The 19,868-nt window shown below is 44.2% G+C and overlaps 1 protein-coding gene across 1 annotated transcript in view; it reads right to left on the reverse strand.

Moving 5' to 3' along the window:
- The window catches only part of plcb3 (phospholipase C, beta 3 (phosphatidylinositol-specific)), a 33,797-nt gene extending 18,283 nt beyond the window's left edge, over positions 1–15,514 (reverse strand). The window contains exons 1-2 of the mRNA XM_088990507.1: positions 14,969–15,514; positions 5,925–6,011 (exon numbers count right to left, since the gene is read on the reverse strand). Of these exons, the coding sequence (XP_088846633.1) occupies positions 5,925–6,011; positions 14,969–15,067 (186 nt within the window). The 5' untranslated portion in view covers positions 15,068–15,514. The remainder of the gene's footprint in view (positions 1–5,924; positions 6,012–14,968) is intronic.
- Positions 15,515–19,868: the final 4,354 nt, after the last annotated feature.

Raw genomic sequence — 19,868 nt, forward strand, 5'->3', positions numbered from 1 at the left:
TGCCTCAGGTGACCATTCGCGGTCAGGGTTCAAATGTCGGGCGGTGGCAGCGTGTCGGGAAACCGATCCCTCTCTTTCCCGTCGTCAGGCGAGACCTTTGACCTTTAACAAGGGTTGTAATTGTTCCCTTCTTGCTCAAAGTAACAATCGTCGAGAAATGAGGAGGCGGGATGAAGTTGACTTTGCCACGTAGTTTTTATGGTCTGAGGAGAATTTGAACAACATGATTGTTTCATTTTTACGGTGACTACGACTATTCATGTTGAAAAAATTAGGAAAGGGGGGTGGGGTGTGTGGGGAAAATAAAGCCAGTTTAGTTAACATCAGCAAAAGCAAGAGATACCACTATGAAAAGTCACACACACACGCGCACGCACACGCACGCACACACACACACACACACACACACACACACACACACACACACACACACACACACACACACACACACACACACACACACACACACACACACACACACACACACACACACACACACACACACACACACACACACACACAGGCTTGCATATAAACAAAGCTGTCCTCTTAAAAGCAATAAAATGCGGGCAGGAATGGAGCGAGCACATAGACAAGCTCTAAGGGTGCTTGCGAAGAAGCTGTCTGCCAAACACAAGCTCGCAGAGACCAAGTTTACCTTAGCACATGGAAATGAGAAAGATTAGTAAAACTATAAATGAAAAAGTGGTTTTGGGAAGGAAATGCTGGGTGATATTTTTTTTAAACCGAAACAGGACTCGAACGACTGTGGTCTGTTGAGAGAGCGAATCAAAACAAAACGATAACCGCAGCGAGCATGTGCTTTGTTTTTGTCTTTGTCAATTCATTTAAAGGACAACCGACGTCTCTGGACAAGTTGTGTCCATAATTTGTAAAATGGCTTCAAATGACTTGACTGAGCGTATTTTAATAAGATTCCACCTACCACCCACTAAACGAACGCCCCTGACCCAAAAAAAAGACGCATTGTAGCGGTACTTCCATCACGTCAATGTATTTTGCTGTACTTGTTTGGTCTGGGGACCTCGTGTTGCACCCTAAAGCCACCAGAAGAGGGCGTCCAAACTCCATATCAGGAATTTATCAGCCTCTGGAAACGGAGGTGACCACAGGAGGTCGGCATTTTGTGCCTCTTTTTCGGTGAGACATTTCCCCTCAATGTTGCCTCAAAATGGCACGGAATAAATTCTTTAATCGATTGCAAACATGGATGCTTTCCCCTTCAGAACTATTTGAATCATATTCATAACTGGATGTGTAACAAGAAAGCATATTCTCCGAATCTGAAGCCATTGTTTTGATTCTCCAGCAATGCAAGACGTCTTAGCGTGATGTCATGAACCGGGGGCGGGACTTTCTGAAAATAGCCAATTCACAGCTCAATTTTTTGCAGATTTTGGACACTTTAAGTCATTTTTATTGGCGTTTTGCATTTGAATAAAAATATCATACTGCGTCTTTTGGGTGTTTTAGATGCTATAAAACGTTTTTCTGATGTCAGTTAAGAAACAAAAAAGTGAGGGCGGTTGTCCTTTAATACTTTTGTGGCATTCGGGTAACAGAGTTCATTTATCATGTGTCGCTCAGTAGTGAGGAGCATTATTGTGCAATAACCGCTAAAGCGAGAAAGCCATAGTCGTTTTTTACTTTTCACTGATAAAAGCAAGTGAACTATGATGTATGTGGAATACGTCTTTGGCAATAACATACACAGATGTGAAAGACTGCTGTATACCGTGATTTCTGGAGTATAAGGCGCACCCCCAATGAATGGTGTATTTTCAAACATTTTTCGGATATAAGGTGCACTGAACTATAAGGCGCACTTTCAATGAATTAAAAAGATTTTCCAAATATGATATACGTCTGTGTAAGCTCTCAGTCGTACAGGAGTGGTCCATCGATGAGAAGGTTTCTTCAGATGACGGCTGAAGAAACCTTCTCATCGACAAATATGATATATAAAAGGTTTCCAAATATAAGGCACACCACATCATAAGGCGCTACAGTAGAGGCTGGGGTTACGCACTACTTTTACAGGGGGAAATGGAGTCGCTAACAGTAGTTGTGGCTCAATATGACTTCACATAAGGCGCACCTGCATACAGTATAAGGTGCAGGGTCATCTTTTGAAATAAATCAAGGCTTTTAGGTGCGCCTTATACACCGGAAAATATGGTAAAGTCATAACTTGACAGCCAGGGAAGAAAAGTGAGGCAACCTCAGCCCTCTGCCCAAAAACTTTCGAAAATAAAAATTTTCGAAAAACTACGAATTAAATTAAAAACGTGTAAATCTGCCCTACAAATCAATTTAATGAGGCCAGACCACATTACAATCATTTTGGAGCTTTTTGCCATGTTCTAATCCTCATTTCCCACTCACAAACTGGACGGTGATTTCCTTCATTCACCCATTTCGGAGCATTCCAGCGCCACACAGTCCAAGAAAATGACCATGTAATCACTTTTCAAGGTCGCAAAGTGAAGAGCCTCTGATGATTAAACACCAGTCATCAAAGATAAAAAAAATAAAATAAAATAACAAATACATTGTTAACTACTTCAAATAAAGTACAACTGTTGTTGTTTCATGTAAACCACAATAGCAGTCATTATTCAGATTCGAAAACATTCATTCATCAATTTGTTGTGCGTAATTTGTTGTATGTAATATGTTGAGGGGATGAAACATTCTAATGTCTTCATTAGAATACGAGAAGAAATCGTAACTACAATGAGGCCCGCTGAAAAAAAATGAGTTTGACACTCTTGTCTTACAACCTCGATGGAGACACATTTGCGCATTTGGCGCACCACTCACAGACACACAAAGACAAAATGTGTAATTCTCAACACGGATTTCCCAGCTCTGTTTCAGAGACTAAATATTAATCTTGTATGATTAACTCGTTAACTGCTAAGAGCAGGAAAACAAACGCTGTGTTTTCTGCGGAAATGTCAAGAATTTCCATTCGGGCTCATCTGGCTTTTCCGGCGCCCAACCAATCACTGGCGACATTATCGCGATTAATGAACACCACGATTAATTTCGAAATTTCTATTACTGCAGTTAACTGAGGGTAAACAAACTTTTAACAACTGACGCGATGAACCTGCTAACCAACTGAAGAACAGATATCTTCTGTTCTTTGGAATTGAGTGCGGGCGCCACGCAGCCACTTCATGTGGAGACGCAGATAATAGCAAATGTCACCGTGCGGAAGAGAGGAGGAAGCCGTCACATTATAAAATGACACACTCAACTTCCCTCATACGCCTGCGCGTCGTGTGTGTGTATCCAAACACTTTGTTCCAAGTCAATCTCGTTAAAGTTGAGCTACTTGTACCTGCCAACAGCGGGGCCTCAAACAATCCATCTGCATTATATTATATATATACACACACAAACACACACACATGCACTTGCCATTTTTTGGTTTGCTACGATGAAAAGACACGAAGGCGCTAATTGAACAGCAACTGTGGAATTATGGTGCGTTCATTGAAAGTCGGAGATGTTGACATCCCCTCCAATTAAAGCGCGGCAGTGAATCGAAGCCCAGATCTCTTTTTTTGGCTGATGGCAAAACAGTTGCAGTGTGACAAGAATTCTGACATGGAACGAGCGCTCTAATAAAGCACAAGAGGTTATTTTGAGTTGATATGCCACTTTCAGTTTTTATTTCCCCCATCCCCTCCCAAGAGAGGTTTCAGCATGTACAGTGTGAGTAATGTTGGTCATCGCAATCCAGGTAACAACGCACAAATGTAGTTGGATGCCATTTGACTGTGAAGAATCAATTCAGCTCCATTACAGGCTAAATGGTGTGTGGTGAGGAGATAACGTCCCCGGGTTCGGGGACCCCCTAAGGTGCTACTGACATGTCCATTAGACTCTGTGGGTTAGCCTTTGCCTTCCTAAAGATAGAGTATTGATTTTCTTATTCTTCCTTTAATTAAATCCAACAAGATATTTCACGTACTGTGATACATTGTGGTTTTGCGAAGAGTATAAATTAGCATGGCTTCAACGTGACATAAAAAAATGGGGACAGAGGAGGAAGGAGTGTCAAACCGTGTGTCAAGATTTCTAAAGGCGGCCTGTACGGTACGTGATGTAAGTGGGTCCAGCTGTCGCCACGTTTAAATATTTTGAATTCAGAGCCTGCTCAAAGCTAACAGAGCAGGTGGGATATAAATCACAAGCGAGGCTTCAGCGAGTGAGGCTGAAGGTTCAAATTAACTCATTCGGTGACACCTCAGCCATTTCCAGACCCCCCCTCCCTGAATCCTAGAAAAAAACATATTTCAATGAGGATTGAATGTGTCGTGTCTGAAATGACAAAAATACGTCTTTGGGATTGATTGACACATGGCATGTTGTGGATGCTTAAAAATTGACAATAAATCATAACAGGATTACTATGGTACCGTATTTTCCCATGTATGAGGCGCACCGGAGTATAAATCGCACCCCCAATGAATGAAAACAGCTTTCCAAATATAATATATGAATATATAAAAGTTTTACAAGCACAAGGCACAACACATTATAAGACGCTACACTAGAGGCTGGGGGGATGCATGACTTCTTCTATGGTGGGGGGAAATGGAGTCAGTGGCTGCTGACAGTAATTGCGAGACCCGTTGTGTGAGTATAAGGCGCAGAGTTATCTTTTGAAGGAAATCAAGGCTTTTGGGGGCACCTTATACACCGGAAAATATGGTAACCCATTTCAGTTTTCTTAGATGTTTTTACTGTATCGCTTTCACCAGGAACAAAACGTCAAAATACCCCGCAAAGACTAACGATTAAAACTTGATTGCTGGCTTTACAAATCAGAGCTCAAGGTAACTTTATTGAAGCCCATCCATGATTTCAAAATAAAGCCTGTGAGCTCATAGAATAAATACATAGATATATAAACAAAAATACCTGCCCTAATCAAAATTGAAAGTGCGGATTTTGGCGTGCTAATATTTTCAGTACCGCTATTCTGAGAAATGGGTTTATCTCCAGAATATCCTAGCAAAAAAGCCTTCTCATTCACAAGAGAAAGTTGGATATCTGTGTTGCTGCGTTCTCTTTCCTTCTTCTCCGCTCTGTGCGCAACTTCTCCTCGGGGAGGCCGCAAAATCAAATTGAAGGCCTGAACGTGACGTGATTTTCAAAGTGAAAATGAAAGTGTTTGGCGAAAAGTACCCAAACTGGCTTGTACTAGCAAATGATTTAAGGCATGCTGCCAGGGCAATGCCCTTTGTGATGACAACAATCAGGAAGTGGTGACACAACAAATTCTGTGGCGGCGGGTGGCTCGCGTTTCGAGGGAATTTATTTGCAAACTCTTGATATCGAACTCTACCATCTTGCTAAAAGCCTCTCCTCTCTAGTCTTTAAATAAATCTTGGCTGAATAGTGTCACAGCAACACCTTAGGCGACGAACGGCCTATTATCTCCAAATACGCCGGGATCATGTACAAGATTATGCTGCATGTAAAAGATGCGATTATCATGAACGAAGAGTGTATGGATGGGCATTACTTCTAAACAAAGGGTGATCATTTGATATAAGAGTCCAAAAGTTTCCCGATGGCTCCAATAACAAAGCCTCCCCTTTTCCTCCCAGCCCACATCCTGCTATCACGTTGCCCGTCGCCATCTACTAATGACCTCCCGCTAAATGGCTCCAACGTCCAATCTAATATGGCTGCAGTAATGGCTTTAAGCAGTGGCGGGCAGGAAGTTGAAAAACGCGATGATGGACTCAAAAGGATGATGAGCACATCGGGGAGGAAACAAGGGACAAGACAAGGACAAATAGGCCAAAACACTTCAACAGGAAGGTCACATCCCCGTTAGCTTGCGCGCTGTTCTGCTCGGGTGTGCGTTTGCGACTTACCATGTTGGCGCCGCCCGTCCAGTACAGGAAGAATCCATGTGGGTCAACTTTCAGGGTCACCAGTGTGGGGCATCCGGTGTTGGGCTCCTGCGATGGTGACAGAGAGTCATTGGTGCAGAGTCATAACCAAATGTGATTACATCCAATAATATGCATTGAGCACATGCTTGTCAATGTTCTCACGCTGATGATGTCATCACGATGGAACAGTGTGTTCATTAATGTGACCATTATGTTGACATACACACACCCAACTATCAACACCTTAATTATAGCTGGTAATCTCAATGGAAGGACATTCCGGGAAACCCTCGCATATTTGAAAGAAATCAATACTCTGCTTGGGTGCAAAATTTAGCTCAGGTGGTTAGTTTAGCATAAAAGAGATGCTGAGATTAGTGAAAGTTCTAGAAAAGCAAATCAGAAAAAAATCCTAAAAAGCCCCAAATACAAAGTCGGAATCTTTGTTCATTTTATAATTTTATTTTTTGTCCCGTAAGCAATACTGTCATGCCATGGTGTTGAGTACCAAGATTTCTGAATTTTAGCCTCTAGCATAGCGGGAAATGAACCCACAGTATTCTCTTTTATCACCCCCACCACCCCCTCCTATTTTTCTCTTGTACTTTGGGGTACTCATATGACTCCTACCGCAATGGATAGCTTGACTTTTGGGTTGACTTATCACTCCTTTTATTGTCGTTAAATAGTTGCGAGCAACCTCAACACAATGCCAACCCAAAATCACATTCAATCGCTCATTTAGGGCGCTAAATTTGAGAGAAGTGGATGCACAAAACCAGGTTAGATGGAGGACATTGATTCGCTGTGGCGACCCCTGAAGGGAAAAGCCGAAAGGAAAAGAAGAGGGCGCTAAAAAAAGTTAACTGCCCACTTTGAATTACGCCATCATTGTAAGATACTGCACAATACTCAATGTTAGCGGCTAGCCACTAATGTCAAGGAATGACTAGCCAGCTGGCAACAAGTAGTCTGATTGCTTTCTTTTGTTCTTTTTCCAATGATGTGGACATTGGTTAGTTTGTAATTCACGCTCCCTTGTTTAAAAGGAAGTAAATTACACTTTCAAGTCTTACTCATTTATGGTCCATGCAGAGAATAAGATCTTCTCTTGCCTAGTTGTTTTTGTTTATTGGGAGAAATTCATCTTTATTTATCCGATACATGACTCAAATCTGTCATTCATCCGATCCAAACCAAGTCTTTTGATACTCTACACCACTAAATGGCACACACTACACTGTTATCCCTCAAGAGGAGGTCTCACAAGTCAAGTGTGTGACGGAAAAAGGTTCAAAACAATTGAACTCATCGATGTATGTGAAGCACCAAATGGACCGAAAGAGCACTCACAGTGGTGACGGAGCGGGTTATGGTGACACAAGTGTATTTTGAGAGTGAAGAGCAGCCAGCTAACAGCAAACAGCTAACAGCTAACGTTAGCGCTTCTGATTAACATAATGGCTGTGTCAAACACAGTCGCACATAACAGGAAACGGGCATACTGCTGGTCAAACGACCAAATAAGATTAACTTGATAAAAATAAATTTTTGTATTGATTTACTGAGTACCCACCGCTAAAGTCAAATAAAGACAGGATCGCCTATTTATTGGTTTCTTTTCAATTTAGGCTTTCAGGCTCAACTGACAGAGGACTCAGAAAAGGGGAAAGCTTGGAACAAAAAGAAACATGACTGAATGTTCATGCGTTCACAAGAACAGCCAAGGGTTAAAAAAGAAAAGAAAAGAATCCTATCATTTCACGATAAAGTACCCGACCACACATTGTGACAATCACCAAACTTGTGACCTACATTCACGCAGCGACTTCCATGCAAGACTGCGACCTTACATCAGTCTGGTCGCCAATTTCACTCACTAGCATCCACGTATATAGCCGCCCGGCCTCTGAACAACTGTTCACACAAACGCTGTCAAATGTCGCCGTCAAAGGAATGCGGGCTATCTGCTCATGTGACCGCGAACAGCATCTCGCTTGTTGAATTCAAGCAAAGACAGCGAGGATGAGCAAACAGTTTCGTTTATGTACAGCATAGTTAGTGACTCTCCTCCAAAAGAAAAAAAATGAGCAGTTGCCCAGACAGCCATAGTTTACCTGACATCCTGTTCTTGTTGTTGTTTGCAAGTGGCTGTCAGTTCTATAATTGGACTCACTCCCTAATTAGCTCACTGTGAAAATCATGGGGAACTTGTCGCTGTGCTTACTTCCTTGTGTGTCACTCAACCGTTTGTTGTATTTTCCTCAACCTAATTGACTGCTGGAGCTACGTCTGAGGCCCTGACCTTCTGACATGCACACACATTACCGGACCGTAATGATGAACCCCCCATCGGCTAATGATCACTCCCTTAGCCTCTCATTTAAAGATGTGGGTTGTTTTTTTCTACTCAGTCCAATACCAGTACGGGTACTCTCTGATACTTTGGATTCATAACATTCTCATAAAATTCCAATTAGGACAATGACAGATTATTGTGAACCTTACACTTATTTCTGACTGACAAGAGCTCAATAATTGTTGATGTTTAACTGAACTACAGAGAGAAAGTGCTCCAGAAAATATTAGCACATACAAGTTAAAAAAAGACCAAAAAATGGGGAAAAAAATACAAAATGAAAACACAAAACAAGAAAATACATACTGATTAAGACACATAATTACTGCAACAAAGTAAATAACAGTATCATAATAGAAACACTCTTATTCTTAGTTGTGAAAAAGTAGATACAGTACAAGGCCCGGGGGTCAAATCTGGCCCACCACATCATTTTATTCACCCCAGCGATAACCAATCAAGCATGACAATTTCCATGATGCTTGCAAAGGTCTGAACCAAAATTTCAAATTGTCGTACAATAACGGTCATTAATTTTGAAAACTAGTTATTCATTACAGTGATACCTTGGTTTCCGAACTTAATTGGTTCCCATAAAGCAGGGGTGCTCACACTTTTACAACACTGGAGCTACTTTTGAAATGACCAAGTCAAAATGATCTACCCATTATATTAAGAAATATATTGACGATTCTTGCAACTTATGTTGATTTATAACCGCATACGTAGCACAACATAATTCTGTCCATTTTTTACCATTACCTGAGTTCACGCCGATAACTGGCAGACGAGACAAATGCACTTGGAAAATGTCACAGTGGAAAAAAAGTCCCACTCCCATTCCATATGAAAGTGATGCTTTTTTCCTTCTAACTTGGTTTATCTCCCCCACTCGTTTTTATACCCTATCTTACATTTAAGAGGATAAAACCTAGCGAAAATTAGGATGTAACTAACGACTAGCTTGTTAACTTTGCGTTGTTTGAGCACGCACAGTGTACCTAATAATGAGATGTCATATGATTGGTTGTCCGGTGTGTCAATCAAGTGAAGGGATGGTTGATTGGCTAACGGCAAGTTTTTTTCCACCCAAAACAGCTCAACTTTATTTGTACAGCGTCAGTTCATGACAAATGTCACGCGATCTACCAATAGTACCTAGGAGATCGATTGGTCGATCGCGGTCGACGTATTGAGCACCCCTGCCATAAAGTGTGTGTAAGGCGAAAAGTGTGTATTCCAAACATTCGTTTCCCATAGGAAACCATTAAAATGAGAATAATGCATTCCCAGGTCCCTACTACATAAACTACACACAATATGCCTTAGTTTATGTATAATAAATGTGCTATGGTATTGTAATTAAAGAAATAAACTGTACAGTATAATAAAGTCATTTTATTTACCTTTGTGATGGTTGTTGATGGCTTGATGTAATGGATAGCTTTTTGCATAAAGTGTCTCAAGGAGTTCTGTGTTGTGCATCTTAGAAGTTGTGATATTGCAACTGCAACAGATGCAGGAAGACACACTAGAAACTTCATTAATAGCTGGTTCCCTTGCTTGTCTTTTCATTTCAAATTGAACTGATGGCTAGTGCGGGTTATTTGTGGAGCCAGATTGATGGGAATTTTAACCTTGCAGACTACACACTGCCTTTGAACTATCAATAAAGTTGAACCGAGTCCAAATTTCACTGTTTTCCATCCATTTTCTCACCATTTCACTTTTGTTTTTTTTTTTCACTTTTGTTTTTTGTTTCAAGCTCTGTCGTCTCCCTTTCGTGTGTGCTGTGTGTGTGTTTCTGTTTCTGTAACCCTCCCCCCCGCTCACTGCTGCGCGTGTTCCCTCCCTCCTCTACCACGGATCTTGACCAATCACGTGCGCCTTGAACCGAAGACTGGGGGCGGGGAATAGAGGGAAAAACATGATGGTTGCCATTTCAGGAGCTACAAGAAACGGCTCATTCGCGTATGACATCATCACATTGTGGCGCTCATTGTGTTTCTCGAAAAATAGTATGCCAAGATTATATTCTCGCGAATTTAACGTTCGTAAGAGGAAAAGTTCGTTAGCTAAAGCGTTCGTAAGCCGAGGTATGACTGTAATTTGTTGTGCGCTTTGGATGTAGTATGTGGAGGGGATTAAACATTCTAATGGCTTCCCCAAATTTATGACGCTGAAAAAAAAATCTTCTGTGGGCTGTGTTTGTTATTATCGGTGGTTGGTATCAGCAGCCGCCACGCAGACCATATATATTGAAATAAACCCAGAGTCTATCCCTCACAATTTCTTGTGCTATGCCTCAAATGCTGCGGTTTGACTGGTACAAAAAAAGCCCCCCCTGTGCCCAACTGCTAAAAAGCACTCAATTGACAAAAGCATGGAGACAGGGTAAGGAGACGTCCAGGCGTGCAGGCGCACTTTTAACATATGGCTGTGATTGACCTTCCACCCCTTCCTTCCATCCTTCAAGCCCACCCGTCCATCACTTGATTCTCACCCTTCCGTCATGGTGTCGGGGAGTGTTTGTGAGTGTGGTGTCGGAACACAGCGAGTTCTCGACTGCGAGTGAATCAGTCCCACTTCAGAACGACCATCTTTTGTGGCAAAGCGAGATCGAGCGAGATCTGCTCGCAAGTTGCCACAAGCTCAAAAACGAAAATGAGCAGACATAAAGAAAGAGAACTGTTTTACAGGGTTTTACATTAAGGCTCCAGTATGTCACACATATTTGAAAAGAACCAAGCCGCGTGTCAAACGGATGTTTGAGAAAAACTTCAAATGAAACCAAGATGGAGTTCATCTCATGTCAACTACGGCCAGGCGGTTCAAGTTAGAGTAGTGCCGAGGCGAGTGAATGAGAAGGCTGCACATTTCCCAGCAAGCTGTAGCAGGAAGTTTTTGGATGTGAAACACACACAACAACGCTAATTTGGAATACATTCCGATGCCTCCCAACCCCAACGTGCACAATAACCTGTGGGCGAGTGTGTGTATGTGTGTGTGTGTGCGTGCGGGTGTGTAGGCACACGTGGTCTCAACAATGTCATTTAATGTGCAAAGCAGTCAAAGGTCCAAAGCTATCGTGGAAACTCTATTGATGGCAAATTGTTTTGGTGACAAGGAAGCAATAAAACAGAAGAAGTGATGAGAAAATACACATGGAGGTATGATGGTTTCAGAGACAGACGGAAAGAGGGCATAAAAATGGAATAAAGACATAATTGCGAGGAAACACCGGAGGTGAGGACGGATTGAGACCGAAAATTGGACGGTCATGTCAAAAATTTGGGATGGATGACTTCAAAATGGCGCAGTGAAAGTGGCTGCCTTTACAGCAGCTCCTATATTTACTCTTGTCTTGTCAGTTATCCACGTTAAGCGCTTTGTTACAGCGTCAGCTGTTGTATTGTCTATTTTGTTTTTCAACTTGTTTTTTCATTTCCTCTTCCTTTCATAACTTTGGTATATCATCATTATCATCATCATTGATGGCAGATATCAGGCTAATACCAGCATTTTTTAGGCATTGGGTACTCGTGGAGGTGCTTAATACATGCAAGTGATCAAAAAAAGGAATCCTCCTCAGCAGTAGTTGGCGCTGTATTGCAGAAAATCATTCATTAACTTATTCACTGCCATTCCCGATTTTTTTTGGTAATTGAAAAGCATGACGTGGAGCACCATTCCCGAATTAGTTCGGGTTTTGTTTTTTCTTTAGGGAGGGGGGTGTGGATCAAGCTCCAGTCCTGCAATGTATTTCCCTCCCAGAATTTACATTTTGTACAGCAACCCCCATTTCAATTTCAGATACCTCAAGAGCCATATAATTTAGGATTTTTTTTTTCTGATGAAAGAAGAGAGTCTAAGGTTTCTGACACTGCATTGAATGTTTATGTAGTCGTAAAACTCAATATTCTGTGGGTCCTGCAATTTGAGTGAACATGACAAAAACCCTGGCACTGGAGTGAACACATTTTTGCACATTGTCTGGCAGTGAATGAGAATTGAGTCTATGCTCAATTTTTTAATTACATTTTATTTATCAAAAGTGCGCAAAATGTGTCGATGAGTGAGGGTGTACAGACGCTTCCCAACTTATGAACGAGTTACTTTCCGAGCGGTCGTTCTTCAGATTAATTTGTTCGTAAATTGCTTCAGTGATATATTTTGTATGGAATGTATGTTTAAGTCACACACTGAACGGGGAAGTATAAAACATAGACGCTCTAACAGTCGTAAAACAAATTCACACCTACTGTAGTACGACGACATATATCCTTGGGTCTTGAGTAGGCCATTACTGAAGCTGCTGGCACATAATTACCGAATTACAAGCCAGCAGCCATTACTTTTTGTTATGCATGGCGTCCTCCTGGAGCGTCAACTGAGAAGAGAGATTTCCTCTTCGCCCCCACACTCTACGCAGCCAATCGTAAGAGAGCTCGGTGGATCGGGGCCTGAATTCGTTGGCAACACTTCAGCGCTGATTGGTCAGCCTTGGTGTCTGTCGCGGAAACATCCAGCCCTTGTAACCTCCAATGTGTCTGAGTGCGCGTGTGTGCGTGAAGCACAGTACACAGCCAATCGCAAGCGAGCTTGGACGGAAAAAGGTGCGCAATACAAAATCTAATTTGCAGCATCTCTGTTCGAACATACCAGCAAAAATGTTTGTATGTACCGTTATTCATAACTCGAATGTTCGTAAATTGGGGAGAGTCTGTACTTGTCCTGATATCGGTTTGAAAAAAGTAATATCAAACATCGGACAAATTACGGCAGAAGTCTTGGGAATTGGCCATGATTTTTTTTGTAGACGGCCTACTTGTATCAAAAATTTAACTCAATGTACATACTCAGTTACTTCCACTTTGCAATTTGCATAACAAGTTTTTTTAATGAAACAAGACAGACGGACGGGGCCTTTATAATTTATTTTTCGTTTTTGTCCGAAATAGGATCCCGCGCCCACCCTCCTGAGGGGAATCCTTGGAGTTTGCTTTGTATAAAATTGTTAGCACTATTTGGTAAATGAGAACCCAAACACGCTTCTAAGTCTGCAAGGCATCGTTTGTCGTCGAGGGCCTAAAATATTTGAGTTATTTTGGAAAAATGTGGGTCACAAGTTCTCGGCTAGCGGAAGCCCCACGAGGCTTCATGGCTGCATTTTTTTTCCAGGAAACTGCTTTCAGTGTTGCAGTTTTGCCAAGAGGACTGACAGAGTGACGACGCACTGGTTCATCCTGCACCCAAAACAAAAAAAGCAAGGGAAAGCTATCAAGTGTGATTCTCGGCTTTAATGATTAAGCTAAATGCTAGCTTAATCGCTAGCATTTCGCAGGAATTCCCATCAGATGTTCTCTTGGCATCCGTGATACGGGGGAGGAAATCAAAAGGACATGGTGATGGCCGCATTGCGTGACAAGGTGCTTCTTGTGCCTCCAGATGGGCTCATTGTCCACTGCCAGATCAACGGGCCGTACTCCAAGTCGGCGGACGCAGCGCACGGCTTTCGAAGCCACAGCAAGCGAAACAAAAATCATATGACGTCTTGAAAATAAGGAAGGTTTGTGTGTATCGTTTGTGCTTGCAGCTACAACTGTCATACAAAGCGGAACGGCCCAAACCTGCATCACACTTTGTGCTTCATGCAAATCACCAAGCCACGAGATAGATTCCGGCGAACTTTGCCCGTCGCCATAGCAACCCCCCCTTTTTTTGCTTCATGTTTATCTGAAGCCACATCAGTGGGCCCGCTTTGACTGCTCACCTGCTGACCAAGAATTAACCACCACCATTAAAAACAACCAACTTAAAGCGATGTAGTACAAACTTGCACATATTCCCCTTGCAAACCAAAGTCAAGCTGGGTGGCAGACGGCCACCCGGTTGTTGGAACGTTTCGGTCACCCGCTCGGTTAATCATTGATGGCCTCTAACTGCTTTTTAGGGCTGTGCGGAGTAGCCTTGCCATCACAATAACCCCAATGGCCACATGCCAGGGTTACCAAACAAATATAGCTCCAAGAACCGTGTCACAAACACTTTTTGCCCCCAATATTCAATTTTTGCGTCCGCTCCAAAAGAGGAACACTTGTGAGTATGATGCAACACAGTCCAATGCCGCTGCTGCGGAATGTCAAGCACCAAGATAAAAAAAATATTGCATGCATATGTGCATATGTGCATCAACTGTTTATCATTGCCTTGCGCGTGTGTACCTAATGGAATGTCCTCTTCCATTTGGGTGTGTTACCTCAATAGATGGAGCTGATGACGGCGGGGTTGGGGGGGGGTTGAAAATCAACCTCAGGAAAACCGGCTTGACGAGATGCAACCCAACGCACACACGCACACACGCACACACATTAAAGCACTGCTGATTACCCGATGGCAACTAAAAAAGAACTTTTTAATTGTGTTTTTTATGACTGCACAGGTGCAAATAGTGCGCTTCTGTGTTTAAAGTTCGCACACACTTGCAGTTCACACGCAACCTGTCATGTTGGGGTTGGGGGTAGGCTGTCACGCCACAAAATTCGCCCTGCGGTGTCACGGTCACTCATAGATATACACACTCAGATTTAAAAGACTAAACAACTGTCCATGACATGAAAATAAATCACCAAAACAGTGTCAGAGTTGGGTTGCCCCCCTTTACCTCGTCCCACTTGATGAATTTTCCCCCCTTCTTGAGGGCCTCGTGGACGGAGACGGGTTTGAGTTGCAGCGCGTGGACTCCCGGCTTGGCCCCGGCCATGTCGAGGCACTTTCGGCGTGTGCAAACGCCTTAACCGGGGCGAAGGCGAGCCTGGCTCCCCCGAAGGAAAGAACCGCGAATGTCGACGTTCGTTCCGTCCGCCTCCGCGGCTGGCGACTTCTTCTCTTCCGGGGTGCGCTTCGGTGGAGTTGACGCCGCCGAAGCTTCAGAAGCGAGTCACAGTCACTCGGAGAGACTTTGGAGGAGCAACATGACGAGCGGGAGTCGAATGGGTGACACTTGCGCGTTCACGTCACGCCACGCCACGCGGCTGCGCGCAGGCTGGGACCAAACTTTGATTGCAGGGCGGCCTTGACCCGCTTTTGTTTGTTCGCTTAAGGATCCTTTAATCGCGCACTTGAGCTGGCGGAGAGACCCTTTGCTTCCGTCTTCCCATCTGCTCGAACCCTTCACTACCCCCAAACTTTCACAGCTTCCTCCTTCTCTCTCTCTCTTCCTCCTCCTCCTCCTCTTCGTTCTCTTCTCCTCCCAGCATGTTTTCTATGGGTCTTGCAAAAAGAAGACAAGAAGAGAGACGGGGCGGGGGGCAGCGTCTGACTAAAGTGGAGGCATTTAGTGGAGTTTTACGTCGAAATAAAAACCATCTTCCATGTGGCCCCTTCACGTGTCACTCGAGTGTATGAAAAAAAAAAACTTTCTTATGATACGAGTTACGACAAGAACCAAAATAGAGTTCGTTGCTTTTTTTAGCCGGCGTCATTAAAGTCCTTCGCGGGGCTTTCTTTTAGGGAGTGCGGGGAACAAAATGTACATTCCGGAACTCAGATAACGCACATGAGTAGACGAAGACATCATACATCTGTTGAGCAGCAGCTTCCCAAAATAAACGAACTGTAATGGCTGTTGCGTGTCTGGGGTATATCTTTGCATCAAGTTGTGTGTGAGAGGTAAAACGAGACTTTTAGAGGTCAGGTTTTGTATGGGAAGTGGGGAAAAGGGGTGTATCCCTCCCCTGTCAACAGATGCCATATGGATTGGAAATTCAAAAAGCGAGTTTATTATTGGATTGGATTAGCCTTTATTAGTCTTGCAGTTGATACATTTACATTTCACAGCAGCAAAGTGATGTAAGTAAGCGGAAAGGAAAGGAAGAAGTAGGAAAACAAAATACAGGTCCTGGTGTAAAGGCAGATGGCACCGCTCTTGCGGCACCATCTTGGAGTCAAAACAACAAAACTAAATAGCACATAATGTGACACAACACAAAAAAACATTCATTCAAAACCTACAAAGGCTTACAGTGATACTGAACAGATGATTTTCTCAAGAAAAGTAATCAAATTACATTTGCTGATTACTTGATTTGAAAGTAACGAGGGTGAATGACAAATTACATGAATTCTAGTGACATTTGGCAGATAACCGAGATCTATGATGAACATAGAAAATGAAATTAAAGTGCATTTTTAACTGTGACATTTAATCATAATGTATGTTTTTATTTTTCAAAATAAAAGAGAACCATTTTAGACTTAACAGTTATTTTTTTATTTCAAAAAATATTTGGCTTTTCAACTCAGTCCTGATAATACAATTAACTATTTTCTGGGTGAAATTAAATATTGTAAATGGGCTGGTTTCTTTTTGTTTCTCTGTGAGTCGTCAACTTACCATGGTGGACGGGTTTGTGTGTCCCAATGATCCTAGGAGCTTGTCTGGGGCTTTATGCCCCTGGCAAGGTCACCCATGGCAAACAGGTCCTTGGTGAGGTACCAGACAAAGTACGACTCAAAGGACCCCATATGAAGAAAAACATAAATGTATTTGGTTTTCCCTTGCCCAGACACGGGTCACCGGGGCCCCTCTCTGGAGCCAGGCCTGGAGATGGGGCCCGTTGGCGAGCGCCTAGTGCCTACACCCATGGGGCCCGGTCGAGCCAAGCCCGAAGAGGAAACATGGGTCCCCCTTCTCAAGGGCTCACCACCCATGGGTGGGGCCAGAGGGGTCGGGTGCATTGTGCCTTTACCTGCACAGGTGCTGGTACCTGCACAGGTGCTGGTCGTCCCGATCAGTGGCGGACTGCCACGTTCGGCTTGACGACCAATGGGTAGCGCTGTCAGCCCTGCCTGTGCCTTGCAGGTGCTGGTCATTCCCAATCAGTGACAGTTAAAAGGACTCCGGCACGACCATTCTGTGTTGGGTCATTGATGTATGTTGTATGCTTTGTATGCAATTGTATGCATTGTATGCAGTGCATGTGTTTGTTTAACCTTGGTAGACTTTTAATCTAGGTTTTCTTTTGATACTTTTGATACTATTTTTTTCTGTTCAGATGATTTTGACGTTTTAGATTTTGTTCCTGCTGACTTTATTTTAATACAATTTGTCAAACACAACCTCCTGCTCCCTTCTGCCTGCTTTTTGGGATCCATACCCGCCATCAGCACCCGGCAAAACGTGACATGAGCTGGGCGGCAGCCAAAGGCGGGGACCCTGGTGGTCCGATCCTCGGCTGCAGAAGCTAGCTCTTGGGACGTGGAACTTCACCTCTCTTGCAGGGAAGGAGCCCGAGCTGGTGTACAAGGTCGAAAAGTTCTGACTAGACATAGTTGGGCTTGCCTCCACACACAGCCTGGGTTCTGGTACCAGCCCTCGAGAGGGGTTGGACGCTCTTCCACTCTGGAGTTGCCCACAGTGAGAGGCGTAGAGCAGGTGTTGGCATAGTTATTGCCACCCGGCTCGCAGCCTGTCCGTTGGGATTCACCCCGGTAGACGAAAGGGTTGCATCCCTCCGCCTTCAGGTGGGGGGACGGGTTCTGACTGTTGTTTGTGAAAATGCACCAAACTGCAGTTCAGTGTACCCATCCTTTTTGGAGACCTTAGAGGGTGTGCTGGGGAGCACTCCCCCTGGGGACTCCCTTGTTCTGCTGGGTGATTTCAATGCTCATGTGGGAAATGACAGTGAGACCTGGAGGGGTTGGGAGAAATGCCCCCCCCCCCCCCCCCATCAGAACCTGAGTGGTATTTTGTTATTGGACTTCTGTGCTCGACACGGATTGTCTATTACAAACACTTTTTTCAAACATAAGGGTGTCCATATGTGCACGTGGCACCATGACACCCTTGGTCACAGTTCGATGATTGACTTTGTAGTTGTATTATCGGATTTACGGCCGCATTATTTGGATGCTCGAGTGACGAGAGGGGCGGAGCTATCAACTGATCACCACCTGGTGGTGAGTAGGCTCCGTTGGTGGGGGAAGATGCCAGTCCGACCTGGCAGACCCAAACATGTTGTGAGGGTTTGTTGGGAACATCTGGCGGAATCCCCTGTCAGAAGGAGTTTCAACTCCCACCTCCGGCAGAACATTTCACATGTCCCGGGGGAGGTGGGGGATATTGAGTCCGAATGGACCGTGTTCCGTACCTCCCTTGCTGAGGCGGACAATCGGAGTTGTGGCCGTAAGGTGGTTGGTGCCTGTCGTGGCGACAACCCCGTACTCGCTGGTGGACACCTGTAGTAAGGGATGCCGTCAAGCTGAAGAAGCAGTCCTATATCGGGCCTATATGGCCTGTGGCACCCCTGAGACAGCTGACAGATATTGATTAGCCAAGCGGAATGCGGCCTCGGTCGCCGAGGCAAAAACTCGGCCATGGGAAGACTTTGGTGAGGCCATGGAAGCCGACTTTCGGACCGCTTTGAGAAAACTCTTGTCCACCATCCGGCGTCTCAGGAGGGGAAAGCAGTGCACCACTAACACTGTGTACAGTGAGGATGGGGCGCTGCTGACCTCGACTCGGGATGTCGTGAACCGGTGGGCAGAGTACTTCGAAGACCTCCTCAACTCCACCAACACACCTTCCTTGGAGGAAGCAGTGTCTGGGGACTCTGAGGTGGGCTCTCCGATCTCTGTGGTTGAAGTCACCGATGTGGTTAAAAAGCTCCGCGGTGGCAAGGCGTCAGAGGTGGATGAGATCCACTTGGTCATCTGGGAGGGGCTCAGAGTCGAGCCGTTTCTCCTCCACATAGAGCGGAGCCAGATGAGGTGGCTCGGGCATCTGATTAGGATGCCCCATGGACGCCTCCCTGGTGAGGTGTTCTGAGCATGCCCCACTGGCAGGAGACCCTGGGGACGACCTAGGACACGCTGGAGAGACTATGTCTCCCAGCTGGCCTGGGAACACCTTGGCATCCGCCAGGACAAGCTAGAAGAAGTGGCTGGGGAGAGGGAAGTCTGGGCTTCCCTACTGAAGCTGCTGCCCCCGCGACCAGACCCCGGATAAGCGGCAGAAAATGGATGGATGGATGGATGGATGGTTTCTTTTTTAAATCCAATATAAAAGGTACAGTGCTGAAGCTAGATCACACTGTTGACAGCACAGTCATCAACAAACACGCACAAATTTGTTTTATTGACTGTATTTCCATTTTGAAAACGCAAATGTCTTAGTTCATGCACGATGTATGTCATCAACGCGGTGATAATGGGAATGTGAATTGAAGGTACTAATCCTCAATGTCTCACCATGTTCAATGTGTCAACACCATTTTCACATTTTTACATGATCTTGAAGTTATTTTTGAGCGCCTTAGGTGAGTACTATGGTGTTAGGTGCCTTTTTTCCACTTTTAAACTTGACAGCCATATTCTGGACCGAGGTTTTACTGCCGACACGGCCCCTTTAGACTGCCGCATTGTCAACTGTGAATGCTCGCACGCCACAAAGAATGGAGAGAACAACTTAAATGAGTCGCCATTTTAAAGTTTATGTACTCCAAACAGTTCTCTTCTGTGGAATGGCAACCTTAGAAGACGTTTATTTTTACTTTACAGGGACT

Source organism: Hippocampus bargibanti, linkage group LG02, assembly GCF_051943395.1.
Source record: "Hippocampus bargibanti isolate YZ-2025 linkage group LG02, ASM5194339v1, whole genome shotgun sequence".
In the NCBI taxonomy this organism is placed as follows: domain Eukaryota; kingdom Metazoa; phylum Chordata; class Actinopteri; order Syngnathiformes; family Syngnathidae; genus Hippocampus; species Hippocampus bargibanti.